This window comes from Solea solea, chromosome 6 (genome assembly GCF_958295425.1).
Source record: "Solea solea chromosome 6, fSolSol10.1, whole genome shotgun sequence".
Taxonomy (NCBI): Eukaryota; Metazoa; Chordata; class Actinopteri; order Pleuronectiformes; family Soleidae; genus Solea; species Solea solea.
In genome coordinates this window covers 24,527,945-24,542,094 of record NC_081139.1, presented here as the reverse complement: position 1 = coordinate 24,542,094, position 14,150 = coordinate 24,527,945, and the positions used below count along the sequence as shown (strand labels likewise).

The 14,150-nt window shown below is 41.4% G+C and overlaps 1 protein-coding gene across 3 annotated transcripts in view; it reads right to left on the bottom strand.

The window, feature by feature from the left end:
- LOC131460609 (paxillin-like) overlaps positions 1–14,150 on the bottom strand; it is a 30,561-nt gene that overhangs the window by 12,632 nt on the left and 3,779 nt on the right. For 2 of the 3 annotated variants that reach the window (XM_058631232.1, XM_058631234.1), the window contains exons 2-6: positions 1,498–1,667; positions 1,310–1,395; positions 1,030–1,169; positions 758–953; positions 505–652 (exon numbers count right to left, since the gene is read on the bottom strand). In XM_058631232.1, coding sequence (XP_058487215.1) covers positions 505–652; positions 758–953; positions 1,030–1,169; positions 1,310–1,395; positions 1,498–1,667 — 740 coding nt within the window. Of the gene's footprint in view, positions 1–504; positions 653–757; positions 954–1,029; positions 1,170–1,309; positions 1,396–1,497; positions 1,668–3,009; positions 3,102–14,150 lie in introns of those variants that run through there. The other variant, XM_058631233.1, reaches the window with a different exon arrangement.

The window sequence follows — 14,150 nt, the reverse complement described above, 5'->3', positions numbered from 1 at the left end:
CACTATACTGGATAAAGTCATGCTTGTTGGGGAGTCAATAGAATATCAAAATGCCCACTCTGATAAAAATAAAAATAAGTTATCAGTTAGGGCTATCAGTATTTCATTGGATTATAATCATCCAAATTAAATAATAACGATACATATTTGGTTAAATTTAACTTAGAGTCTGACAAGGACAAACATCCAATATAGTCACGCCTCTTCAACAATGCAAGTTTCTATTTGTCAGGGAAATATGTGGAAGAAACTGCTGATGAAGAGACAGATTGTTGTGAAGCAGTAGAACACCAGAGTGTCTGTTGTGGGGGAAGACCACAAAGCCACCAAACAAAATTAACCTGATCCACTTAATTTATACAATTAATATAACAGTTGTGCAAACCTCTGAACAAGTGCAGCAGAAACCTAGTCCTGAATAAGCACACAACGCCGAAAAACAACCTCAATCAGGTGTGCAATCTGGTGTGGCCTGAAATCTGCGCACTTGGGAAGCCTACTCACATTGCTTTGGACTTTAAAGTCAGACAGGGAAGCCATGAGCTCATCCAGCTCTCGTGTGGCAGAGGAGGCAGACATCCGTGCTTGCTGCTGTGCTGGCGTTTCCCCTTGTCCATCTGTTCGTTCTTCTGACAACACCAGAGATATGGGACTGAAGGAGGAAAAAAAAGAAAAAAATAACAGAGGTGACATTTGAACAAACTTAAATAGCAATCTTAACATCCTAACAAATTAGGAATAAGCATATCTGTCTTACATGGGCGAGGGCACAGAGCTTTCCAGCTCATCTAGAAGGCTCTCTACACTTGGTCGTACATCATCTATCCCATGCGCTGTCGCACCACGTTTGGGCTTCTCCATCACAGGTGGTGCGGCCTTGCCAGTAGCTGAGACACCGTTCTCATGAATATGGTGGATGGTACTGCTGGCAGGCAGTGGTGGCGCTGCATCTTCTAGTAAAGGGAATAAAAAAATCATAAGCATGAGCACAGGGCATTTTAAAAAGTGAAAATTAATCTTTGTTTGTACCTTCTGTGGGGAAGGCAGGGGTGCTTTGCTGGACAGCATTGAGTTCCAGGAGAAGGCGGTCCAGCTCAGACAGGTTGCTGCCCAAACCTGAGTTCATTGCAACAGCTGATGATTCACTCGTCTTCTGCTTATTAGGGAAACTGTACGGAGCAGTAAGAAGAACCAAAACCACTGCTGTGACCATGTTGCTATGATTTTAAACTTGACATGAGTCAGTCAACCAAAGTGAAGATTTCCACTGCACTAGTGAATGAAAAACACTGTGTTCCCACTGTCTTGCCTGTATACGTGGTCCTCTTCACCAGTGGATTGTGTTGGACTGTTGTTTTCTCCAGACCAGGGACCCCTGTGAGCTGAGCTGAAAGACTGAGCAGAGTATGCAGAGGACTGTCTTTAATCCACAAATCCATCATTTAATGTACAACACACTACATAAATAGAGCAAATATAGAACCACTATGGATTTACTTCAGTTTCTTCAAGTCCGTTCAGGGTTTGTTCAGTGGGAGTGGGTGGAGAGCAGAGGTCTTGCTGGGTCTGACCCCCAGCAGGGATGGAGTAGGCGTTCTCGTCAGACAGGAAGAGTGGACGCTTGGAAATGTGGGATGTCGTGGACTCAAGGTCCGCCAGCAAAGCATCTATGGAAAAACAAGAGCCATTGTTACGGGTTATACGATTATAATAAAAGATGGTGAGGGACAATACACTGTAATAAAAACAACACTATTAATAAGGTAGGTCACGGCGATACTCGTGATTGCTACATATGTAAACTGATATTTTAACTGTATTTACACATCGTTACTCCATTACATACATTTTACGTTGCAAAACTTCTAGCAGACCATTTTGAATTACACACAGAACCAGATAATTACAACATCTTTCGCAATCGCTCAAAACCCCATGTGCACTGATATCAGGGGAGGTAGAGTTGTATAATCATGTGAATCATGCCGACTGTCTAAGCCGCTCCTTCGGTTACTCATTGACCCTCGTCTGCCGACACGGCTTAACTACAAGAGCTGCTCGTCATGTCTGTAACCAGGTAAACATGCTGATATTTACCATCCTCACACCACACAGCCACCACCTCTGTGGCACTTTGGTCTTTTAAGAATGAAAACAAGTATTAATCAGCCAGAAGTTAAAAAAGAACACATCACATTATATGGGATTTAATGAAGAGCACAGACTGTATTACTGAATACTTATGCTTATTTTAGCATGCTCACTCACCACGGCAGGGTTTAGTTTCTGCACAAGAAATTCACCGAAAAAACGAAACCCTGAATTTAATACCAAATGTGATCAAATGTCTTGCATTGAAAACAATTATTTGTATGCATTTACACAACTACCCATTCACCACAACAGTAAAAACACAGTTAAATACCCACAGTTAGCGCAGCACTGCTTCAATTATGTAGTATTCCTTGTTATTACAACATAAAACACCACATGACTCTTTATAATATTCTATATAAAAAAAACTCTGATAAGACTGATACATTGTTAAACTTCTCACTTTATGCTCAACAGCAACTATTACACTCACTCTCCATCCAAAAATAAACCACTGGGTCAGGAAAGACAAAACCAAAGCAAAAATAACATGTAGAAGATGTGACGTACCTTTTCAAAAAGACAAAAAACACTTATACCCAGAGAAATGAAGAGGACATAACATAAAGGAAAGGGAGAAGTAGAAGTGGAGGAAGAGTGCAACCCAAACACTATCAAGCCAGGCAGGAACTGCCTTTCTTAACTCTACCATCTACATAAGTGAACAAGAGATGAGAGGGGGAGAGGGGTGGTGGGGGTGGTTGCCACTGAGAGCAGAGGGTGAGGGCAGAGAGGGGTTAAAGAGGTTAAAATGAATAGCAGGGAGTTAAGTTTGTCCTCCTTAGTCTCCCTCACTGCTATGCCAAGTCCAACTGAGCTGCCTGGAGGAGGCTAAGGTCGAGAGACACTACTCACGCAAATGACGAATCACTGAAAACAATCTCCGAGGACAGAGGTGTCCGACTCTGACAGCAGGAGCGTGCGCTATTGAGAAATGAGCAGTGCTTAAACAGAGCGCAGCTCTTATCAACAGAGGCATGCCCAACTCAGGGAGTGGTATCACAAAAAAGGTATATACACAGTGTAATCAGCCCCTCCTTCACACTGTCAGCACGACACATGACTCACACTCACTTTTAAGATAAGGTAATGTTACCTGTGTGACGTTCATCTTAGTTCCAACAAGCATATGATCATCAGTGCTCCGGACACAGCACATTTATAAATACGTAAATATTATCCAGAGCATGACAGCGAGGAACATCATCGTATCATCAGGGCAGTGGTAACAGACTGCTGTGTTTCGCAGACAGACAGGAGACGGCAGAAGCGCAGATTAATAACGGCTCTACTTGGACCCAACGAGCATTTGCATGGTGATCATGATTATCATGGCTTGCATGCCAGTTGACTGGGTTACAGAGCAGAGGCTCCTCTCTAGACACAGAAGCCTGAGCACATTCCACACAGTTTCATTATGGATACGGCACAGCCCAGTGTTTACACGATTGCACGCAGACCTGCAAGTGTCTCAGTCAGTATCCTCTATGGAGGCAGCGCACACACCCAGAGATAGACAGAGACAGAAGCAACAGCCAGGCTTTATTGTGCTTGGCAAGTGTAACGTGTGATAAAAAGCTACATTTAAAAGATGTTTCAAGTCAGTTAACACATGAGTGTCTAAGCACGTCATCTAGTCAAGATAAAGAGGCAATGAAGGTAGAGTGTGGATTTATTTGAAGAGCTCTTGACAACTTTTCCCACAATGCACTTCATTTTACTGTAAAACTGACTATTAATGCCTCCGTGCCTTTTTCGTAGGCCGTCTGAGAGAAAAAATTATGCTACCTGTTTGAGACGCTAAAAACATTTTGGATGATTTAATGGCCGACACTGATTTGACCTGATAGACAGGTGTGTGAGAGATATGGAGAGAGAGAAATGTTTATGCTGCTGTCAACTAAACTAACAGACATTCGATAATGCCTTCCATTTTATCTCTACCTTTCAAGTAGCTCCACACAGTCCACTTTACATACACTACCAAATAAAACCAAAGTAAAAACTAGAGAAAGCACTTGTTGGCCATGTAACCTCTGTTGGTTCCACTGCAAAACCATGTACAGTCCCCTATCCTGTAGATTAAGAATTGATTAAATAAAAAATGTAATCCTAATCTGTTTACAGATACCCACCAAAATCCAAGCCTTTCTTGGTTTTTATCCCAATCCATCCTTTATTATTTTGAGTTACGCTGCTCAAGCGTAGACAAACAGGGCCAAAAACAACAATTACATCAGAGTCTGTATCTGGAGAACTCAGAACTTGCATATAACATCTGTTGTTACTGTAAGAACAATGCTATATTGCAGCTGATGGAGACCTCAGTCAACAGATGTTAGTCCAGATGGTTTACACAAGAGATGTTAATCAACTTAGTTCTCTCTGGCTGAACCGGCTTTAACCTTGCTTATAAAGAATCTGCTGCTCCAAAATGGAGTCACTGCTCAAACATGTGCCTCCAGGCGACATGAAACACACTCCCTGAGATCTGTACACCTACTTTAATGTCTATGTCTTATATTACTGAAGCAAGTTATCGTAATATCAGCAGCTCGTTTACTCCTGTAATTCAGAGTTGATGGGTTAAACTAGTAGTTTCAGGATTTGCTTTTCTTCACTCAGTGCTGCACGCAAGACAAGCTCTGGCCCATCCACAGCACTACACTAACACACAGAGGTGTGTCAGCCTCCTTTGCCAAGGAAACATACCATGACACATGCAGACCCTAGTGCAAGGCACAGACTTGTTCCCCAGTGAACAAAAATGGAACTACAGTAAAAATGAGCACACATTGTAAAAAAGTGACGACATGATTTGTATGCTATGCAAAGAGAGATAACTTTATATGACTATGTTTAAATATACATTATTGCAAAGAGCATCAGTCATTTTATGTGGGGAAAAAAGTTTTATAAGAACAGATATAAAAGTCCCCAAACAAAATAATGAAAACAAGCCCCCCACCCCACACACACACACAGTATAGCGTGTCAGTATAGTGGGATGAAATAAACACCCCGCTCCGAGTATTCCGTTCCGCTCTTTATCTAAAATGTAATAACGTTACATCCAGTAGCCGTTTCTCAATACAAACAGCTTCATTTCTGATATTATTTGAGAGAAAGACAAGTATGTCAACTTGATTGGGATCAAGTGTGGCTCTCTTTGATTTACATTATTATGAGAACATGTATTCAGTGGACTCCCAGGGTTAATCATGCAATGTGAGTAAAAGGTGTATACAATATACAATCATTTATAGTAATTTTAAGGTTCATTAAAAAGGTTTATTCAAAATGTTATGTTCAAAGTGACTTTTCTTTAAATGGGCAATCAAATCCATTTGTTTCAAGTTCAAGTCAATGAGTAATCATGATTTAAATTTCACCCAAATAATCTCGATTATTATTATTATTTTTTATTCCATGGTTGGACAGCCCTACTACAGCCACACAATTCTGTTTTCATTTAAAAGTCATTGATTGTGCTCCAAATACTATGGTGGCCGACAGGGGCAAACGCACTGCAACAACCTAAAACACATGCAGGAGGAGAAACAAGCTGCATATTCACAAATGCTGCAGATTCAAACCAAAACAAAAACAAGTACAATGTGAGAAACGAGCTGCAAAAGAAAAATTATCTGCAGAAAGAAACAGAACACATGCATCAACAGAAACACACTGCAAAAACAAAACAACGTTTTGTGTCGGTTTGTTTTTGCAGCGTGTTTCTCCTCCTGCGTGTGTTTTGGGGTTTGTGTGTGTTTTCTCTTCTGCGTGTGTTTTCGATTTTGTATCGGTTCGTTTTTGCAAGGTGTTTCTCCTCCTGCATGTGTTTTGGGTTGATGCAGTGCACATGCCGTGCCCACTGTATTTTAACAATAATACCATTAACCACACTCACTTCCTGATTAGCTCTTCTCAACCACAGGTTTCACCTATAGGGCTGGAGAATAACTCAAGAACATACTATTGCAATATAATTTAATTATATTAAAGCAATGTTGATGCATTTGTACACACACTGCATACAATGCAAGGTTTTACATACAGTACATATGTGAAAGTTCTCTTTTAAAAAAGTACAGTACAAGTTTAAAACCCCAACTTGTTTCATCAACTTTCACTCAGGAGCAAAAATCAATTTCTATTGATTTTATTAAAAGTTATTAATTAACTGACATAATCATTTATCATGAAAACTATAAACTCATTTGAAAGTATTTAATCATTATACCTTTTTGGTCATATCTTCCAGCCCCAGTTTCACACTGCCTCATAACAAACCACTTGTGTCTGGTTAGTAGCACTGTGCAGAAAAGTGTAAACTTCCTGTTTACACTTGTGACACATGTTCTTAGGGTTAGTACTAACCTTACTGTGTTTCCACTTCAAACACAGTAGCATGGATGTAGCCACAGTGTCTAATGAGCACAACACCTCTGCGTTCTATAAGCCTCCATACCCACACCACTCAGTGGGACATGGCAGGACACATCTGGGCTCAAACACTGAGAGATAGTGAGTGAAACTGCGACGAGTGTGTGCATGGAGCGCAGCACGCAAATCCCCAGAGGCTAAAATGTGGGTTGACACAGATTAAGGAGACTCCCTTCCTCCCAGATGAATGGTGTGTATTTTAATTACATGAACACTGCTCCGCATGGAGCTCATTACACAAGAAACAGAGGAAGAGAGAGAGGGCGAGCGAGTGAAAGGGGGCTGGGAAAACTGGGGTGATAGAAGGAAAGATGAAAAAAACAACAACAGGAAACTTACTATAGAGAGGAAACAATTTGAGGAGTCAACTATGCTGACAGCAGATGCCAGGACAGATGTTGGATAAGCACTTAAATCACAACCTTTGACAGAGAAAAGTAACATCAAATATAAATGGGATGTAATTAGACAAAGCAATCTTGGAGCACTACTTTCACTCAGTGAGGTTTAATCAATAAAACTCGTGGACGTGAACAGAGACGAGCCTCTATTATCCTTGACAGGACATCCTGCTCGCTTCACACAGCCGGAGCTCCTATCATTGCTGACCACTGCAAAGAGTCAATCATTGCTGTCCACTACTCAACACATCATCATGTTTATTTAGCCCTGCCCGTTCATGTCAGGGAAAATGGTTCTATAGCTCCTACAACAACCTCTAGGGGGTGATATTGAGTTGTGCATAAGAGCTTGGTAAAGCTTCTGCTTATGCCCCCCCTGCACAGAGAGAACAAGCTCTTTCAGAGAGGTTGAAAAATGTGCTGACATTAAAGTAAAAGTCACAGAGTGAATATCAGCGGTGAACATGCAAGATTCAGCCTGTGCTGCAAGTTTTCCTGTGTTCTCCGACCCCCTTTCTCTACATCCTCCTGCTCTCTGTCCTTTTATGTCTTCCCTGTGCATCTGATGTGTTGTAATGTGCGGGGCGGCTGATACGAGAATTCCTGACATGCCACAGCTCGCTTTGCGAATATGAAGAGAAAGAGTCGAGAGACGTGCAGACTCGCTGTCACAACACAGAAAATGGAGAAGTAGAAGCAAGATAAGACGGATGAAAGAAAACAAAATGTCAGCTGTTACAAAGACATCTGCATACAATTGTCTGTCATATTTATACCAACAGTGCCAAGTAAAAAATAACCCCTGCTCGCAGTGTTGGTCAGACATTGTACACGATGTAACATGCTTCCATGTTCTATTTGGCGGAAAGAGGCCTTGAGACTCAGACGGACAGACCATCACAGAAATGACAAATCCCCCTCTTTGCCTCCACTTGAAGGGAGAAGAAAAAAAGAAAGAGATGGGCGCACACACACAGAATTATGCTTCACTCCCCTCTGGGCTTGTGTCACGCAGCAGGAGGCCTATGCCTGGATTTATTTGGAGTGCTTCAGCAGAGGCACTACTGCAAAATGAAAATGACATTAGATGCACACAAACACACATTACAACAATACAACAACAAACAGCATGCAGGTGACTCTCAGCCAGGCTGCCCACTCCAACCAGAGACACGCTGAGGCATCTAGGCTTGCTATAAATACCTCGCTGTTTAACACAGACCTGTGTGAGTAGATGTACAGTAGATGATGGATGACCATGATGGTCAAAGCAACAGCAGGACATTACAGACCACCCAAGCGGTCTGTTACTATCTGTTACATTAAAAATAAGTTAAAAAAAAAAAAGAAGCTTGGTTGAAGTTTTCTTAATTGCTGCCCTATATTCTGTTCAATTGAAATGACAAATGCTTACAATGCTTTTTATGAGCTGAAAATATAAAGCTGGCTTGTAGCCTACCATACGAATTGGAAGCCAGGGGAAACAATCAGTATGATCCCGCCTGAAAACCAGGTTCAGAGTAGGCCTAAAAGTCTAAAATCACGTTATGTATTCACATAAATTCCACCATGCCCCCTTTAAACATTTATTTTTTACCCACACGTGTCTGTTTATGAGCAGCATAACACAAAATAAAGGACACATTAGGACATAATTGTAAGTTTTGGTAATTTTTCCGTTTGCCAATGAAGCTAAATCAGGAAAAAAGAATGAGTACAACTCTGCTGGTTGCAAAATAACGAAAGTTATGAAAGTCTATGGGAAAAGAAGCTTCTACTTCACTTTATTTACATCTTTAAAACATCCCCCCGTAGTTAATGGTCTCAATCTTCCTCAACTAGAAAATGGCATAAATTTTGCCATTTATGCTCATGTTTAAAGGAATATAGAGTGTATTGACACTGTGAGAAACTGCCTGGAAACTGGAAGAGGTTTTCACTTTTAGGAGTGCTTTTTCTCGTCTTTTAATAAACTGATGGCCAAGTAACTTAAATGGTCCGACAAGGGTGCAACACAAGCGATAGTTGCCACCAGTTTGACACCTCACCCTTTTTTAACTTCAGTAAATACATATAAAAGCTCCAGCCCAAAAATGTGTCAGAACAGTTCACACACACTGTCTTGGTTCTTCAATAAATCTCAAATAAGGAACCAGAAACACCACACTGAAAACAAGCATGGAAACTTAATATGTTGCTGTATTTCTGCTTGTTATTCATTATGAGGCATTGACCAGTTCATCTCTTTCAGTTCCCTTTTTTATCGGTTTACCTTTCAACATACAACTTCTCCTAACATACAGTCACAGTTACAGCTGTAACAGAGTTGTACTTTTATTTTCCTTTTTCAATCCCTCATGACCAGAATCATTTCATTGATAAAACCATGAGTTAAAGGACAAATTAAAACATCATCTCATATCAAACGCCACATGTGACTACAACAGCCAAAGAGAAAAGAAAAGAGAGAGATGATCAGGAACTGAAACACCAGTCAAAGACTCCTGTTACTCCCCTCCCTCCTCTGAGTCAGATAGTAACTGCTGTGGGTGAAAACTGCTTCTCTGTGGTATATATGTGTTCGCATGCAGCAGTGGCTTTAAAATGCTTCATCTGGTCATGAGAAAGCACAATGTGTTAAGATACAAGAAACAATGCTGTGGTCACATTTATTCTGAGAATTGCACAATTGAAAAAAAAAAAAAAAACCTAACAAGCATTGCTTGGTGACATTGATTAAAGGCCGCGAGTTAAGATACAAATGTCCGGCTACTATTTCAAAAGTCAAGAATGATGGGTTCTGTTGATTCTGTCTTTTCTGGGCTAAAGTAGGTCACAGCACCAGAGACAAGATGCTCTTTGTCTCCCTCAGGCAGGACAAGGACAGAGGGAAAAGGATGGAAGGTCTGCAAAACAGGACAAATAATTCCACTGGGGGGGAATCAGCCCTATCTGATCTGTGGGTCCCTGCATGTGTTTTATTAAGTCCACACCCTTGTGGACTATACTGCCTACCCTATTAACCTACAGGTTTACTGTAGGTTAATAGTAATCCTGACCCAGCATCACTGATGCTAGATCAGTCCTACATATTTATTCTCTTTAACAGGCCAGATCCTGACTGTAAATCCAGCCGAAACATCAGCAATCTAGAAAACACACACACATTTTCACTCACATGTGCACACTCAGTGGGACTCCGCCCCCTCCAAACATCCCAATTCACTAAGGCTTTTATTGTGATGGCTTAATATCACAAAAAGGCCAGCAGCAGCAGCAGCGTGCTGCAAGTATTTAAACCTGTGCCAAGACCAGAGGAAACCTGCTCGGCAAAAACCCATTTGCTAATAAAACTGTGACGTGTCATTTGAGCCTGAAGCCACGCCAACTATACAACCTCAGCAGAAAATGACATTTTACAGCCGATTAGAGGAAAGCATGAAAACCCACGCAGGTGTGTTTCAAAGGCCACCGCACCTCTAAGGAGCCCCACATTAAAATGACAACCGTATTATTACGCTGGAGCTACGAGCTGATATCATAACAGTGGTTTCTTTTTCAAACATGGCTTAAGGCTCTGCTCTATGAGCTTAATTTCATATCCTGTATTCAAGTCAATTCATATCCACATAAAAGGTACTGGACAAAGTTCTTCTCCAGTTTGTAAAATTACCCCGTTTGTTCTGTGTCTTTTGTTTCTTTGTGTTGCTTCAATGTCTTTCCTGTCCGTCAAGGACACATTGAGGAAATGCCTTAACATCTATTTGCTAATACCGTGCCCTGTGATTGTGACACGGCAAACAATAGCAATAAATAGCACAAAATTAACATTTCATACTACTTTTATACAAAAAAAATGTTTTTATTGTCACACAATTACAGTATCATATTGTTCACTACAGTTTTTTTTTCTTCAGTGAAGGAAAACTGTGACACCAGCTGTTTTCCTAGTGGAATGATTATTACAGCTTTGACCATATTATACATGTAATATACTAATACACTTTACAAAAGCAATGCCACTGTTGCTTCTGTCTGTCTTGCCGAGAAACACAGAGCGACAAATGACTAATGTAAAATTCTGCACTACAGCACTGACAACTACGTACATTAGGCCAGTGTTCCTTCTGCTCACATTAAGGAAGTCCACAAAAATAGTACAGGATGAAGCATGTCCACAAGCTGTGTGACTAGCATAATGTCTGTCACCTTAAATGGACTATTCTGATCAAGAACAAAGAAACCTCATGACTGCCACAACAAGAGAGGTCATTAAGGCCACTTCCCACCATGTCGAGCTAGATGAGAGAACACCAAATAAAAAGGGCCCATTAAACTCAGCTGACAAACATCAGAAAAAAGAACATGACGGTTCTTTTTTCTGTACTGTAATGCAACCGTAAAACAGCTCGTCTACAGTTAAAAAGGCACAGATCCATGACTTAGTCACATTTTGCTCCAGACCCTATGTTTGGCTTACAAAGTAAGAGTAAAACATACTCTTACTTTCTGGTTCCAAAAGCAAAGACCTACAGTAGTTGTTCGGATATCGACCCTGCAGGCTGTTGTAGCAGTGCATTTGGTCCATGAGAGATGACATGACGGTTGGCTGAGTGTAGAGCTGTCGCTGCTTAGTCAGCTTCCCCTTCAGAGCTGTCTGTCTGCACCAACACACCAATATGTGCTCTGTACATTTCAAAGCCCTACGGCGTTTTCATTTTAAAAATTAACCAGATGGACTAGAAGAGACACAGAGGATTGTCCCAAACCTCTAAATGCTACATCGATTCTGTGTGTGATTTATGTGCATGTGTCAGACACAAGGGACTTAGCATTCAGTGTAGCAAGGCCCCCTTGTTACATTAAGCTGAGGGTGGATGGAGATGGCGACTTAAGTTGATCGGGGGTTTTGTTATTGCTGAAGAAAAAAGAAAGCCAACTGGATTCACACTCAAAGAGTGCTTTTTAGAATAACTCTTCTATTGTGCTGAAGCTAAATCGGGCAAAAAATCTTGTAGTGTCCCCCCAGCTTTAGATATGAACAGAGCAAAGACAAATGTGATGTTTCATGGGGTGTGTAAACACTGAGGCAACACTGGGTTTTGTTTTCTGAAACTAGGCAACATCAGATCTCAATTGGTGTTAGTAAAAATATAGTATAATAACTGCATTTGCAGACTTAAACACAAAATCAAAGCACATCAAAGTCGGTAAAATGGAAGTTAACTTTGGAGGCTATTTGATATTCATGTCCTGTTGGTGCAGGTCCAGAGCAGTGATGCACAGAGCAAAGCCTGGTAGCACTGATAGCTGCGGAGGGGAGGTCAATGAAAGTTTGCATGAAAACATGCCACGGTATCTAAACTGCAAAAAGGAACCATAAACTATATAAATACATTTTAGCACAGCCGAACATACTTCAGTGCAACTATTACTATTTGTACTACACACTTTCATTATCAACAGGAGACAGTGTAAACACCTGATAACTGAGCTATCAAGCAAATCAATCTTTGCTCATTCTGATCTTCCTAAAATCGGCTCTCTGGCAAAATCAGGCTGCTTTTAACTGTCAATAGATTGCAGCCTGCAGCTTCCTATGTGGTTGACCACAGGAATGGTGAGGAGTGGGATGGGAGAGGGTGGGGCAGTGCAGGATAGAGGCCCAATCCCTGCACGAGGGCCTGATCCACCATGACACCGTGGTTGCCTGAGAGCTGTGTTCAGTCTGCACCCACAGGTGATGCTGGTGGAAGCATTAGCATATGTCAAAATGAATGTGTGCCCATATCACAGGGAAGATGCACAGAAAGGAGAGGAGACCCGCTTGCAAGAATCACTGCTTTGTTGGGGGCAATGTAGGAATAGTGAAAAACTGCTATAATTGAAAAATTCAGGTGTGAAGAATTGGGAATGGAATGTGGTGGAAGGTTAATATGCATGTGATGCCTGAGCTCTTGAGAAAAGGGACTCTCCTCTGCTATAAATACATGCTGGGTCCCTTCTTCAGATCCCCCACTGCATCCAAGCCATATCAGAACCATCACTTAAAAATTAAAAAAATTTAATTCAAATTTTTTTTAAAAATGGAGGGGAAAAACACATCTCTCTGTCACTCTAACTCCAATACTATGTTTACGACAATGGGGAGGGGGGCATCTCATGTGCCACATTTTTACAGGTCTGTGCTAAAACGATGACAGAATTTACAACCTTGTGACATGGTAATTACACTGGGTTGTGTAACACTCCTTTTATAAGCTGCAACTATAAGGAAAGCCCTTCACCCATGTAAGCTGAGAAGGTCTGCAAAAATGTTCACTGGATACAGTGACCAATATTTTTGGTGCGGTCTCATTCAAGGTGGCTGGTTTTGGTATCCCAAACTGGATACCAACAGGTGCTCCATGACACAACAACAGGGAGAACACTTTGCCTGACCCAAGAGTTCATAGAGAGTGGTGAAACATTACGAATGGATTTCGCAAGAAGTTTGTTTATCATCTTTGATGTAATGGCTGCATAGTGGGGTAGGGCACACTCACTTGGTTTTTAAGCACCCAGTGAGTGTGACTATGCTTCAATGCATTTTCAGCATGTCGTGCGAAACTTAAAGGCGACATAGAATGCTTGTATCACACATATATGTTAGTTATGGAGGTCTACTTACATATATTAACTTGTTTTCATGATTAAAAACCTCCTAATCGCTGCAAACGAGCCGATCAAAATATCTCCTCACTGACACTCTCGTCAGCCGCGCTGTTTCAGACCAAACAGTTGCTGTGATTGGCCAGCCAACGAGAGCTTTCCTACTGTCCTGTGATTGGCCAGGTACCTGGAAGTGACGTAATAGATAGGCCAGCTCTCAGATACACAGCTCCCCCTCTGGCACGGTGGATGCTCTGCATTTCAGCAGCTACAACGAGACTAGTTCTTCTTCTTCTTCTGCGGTTGAATGTACGCAACCGGATGTGCCCGGACTAGTGCCCGCACCGGGAGGCGCTACGGTGGTGAGGATTTCTGATGACGACATCAAATTAAGGAAGTGTCGATCCGCTTCACAGAGCCCAGGAAAACAATACAACACTATTTTCTCAGCAGTGGCTGAACTGTTTGTTCTGAAACTTTAGGGTTTCATAAACGAGG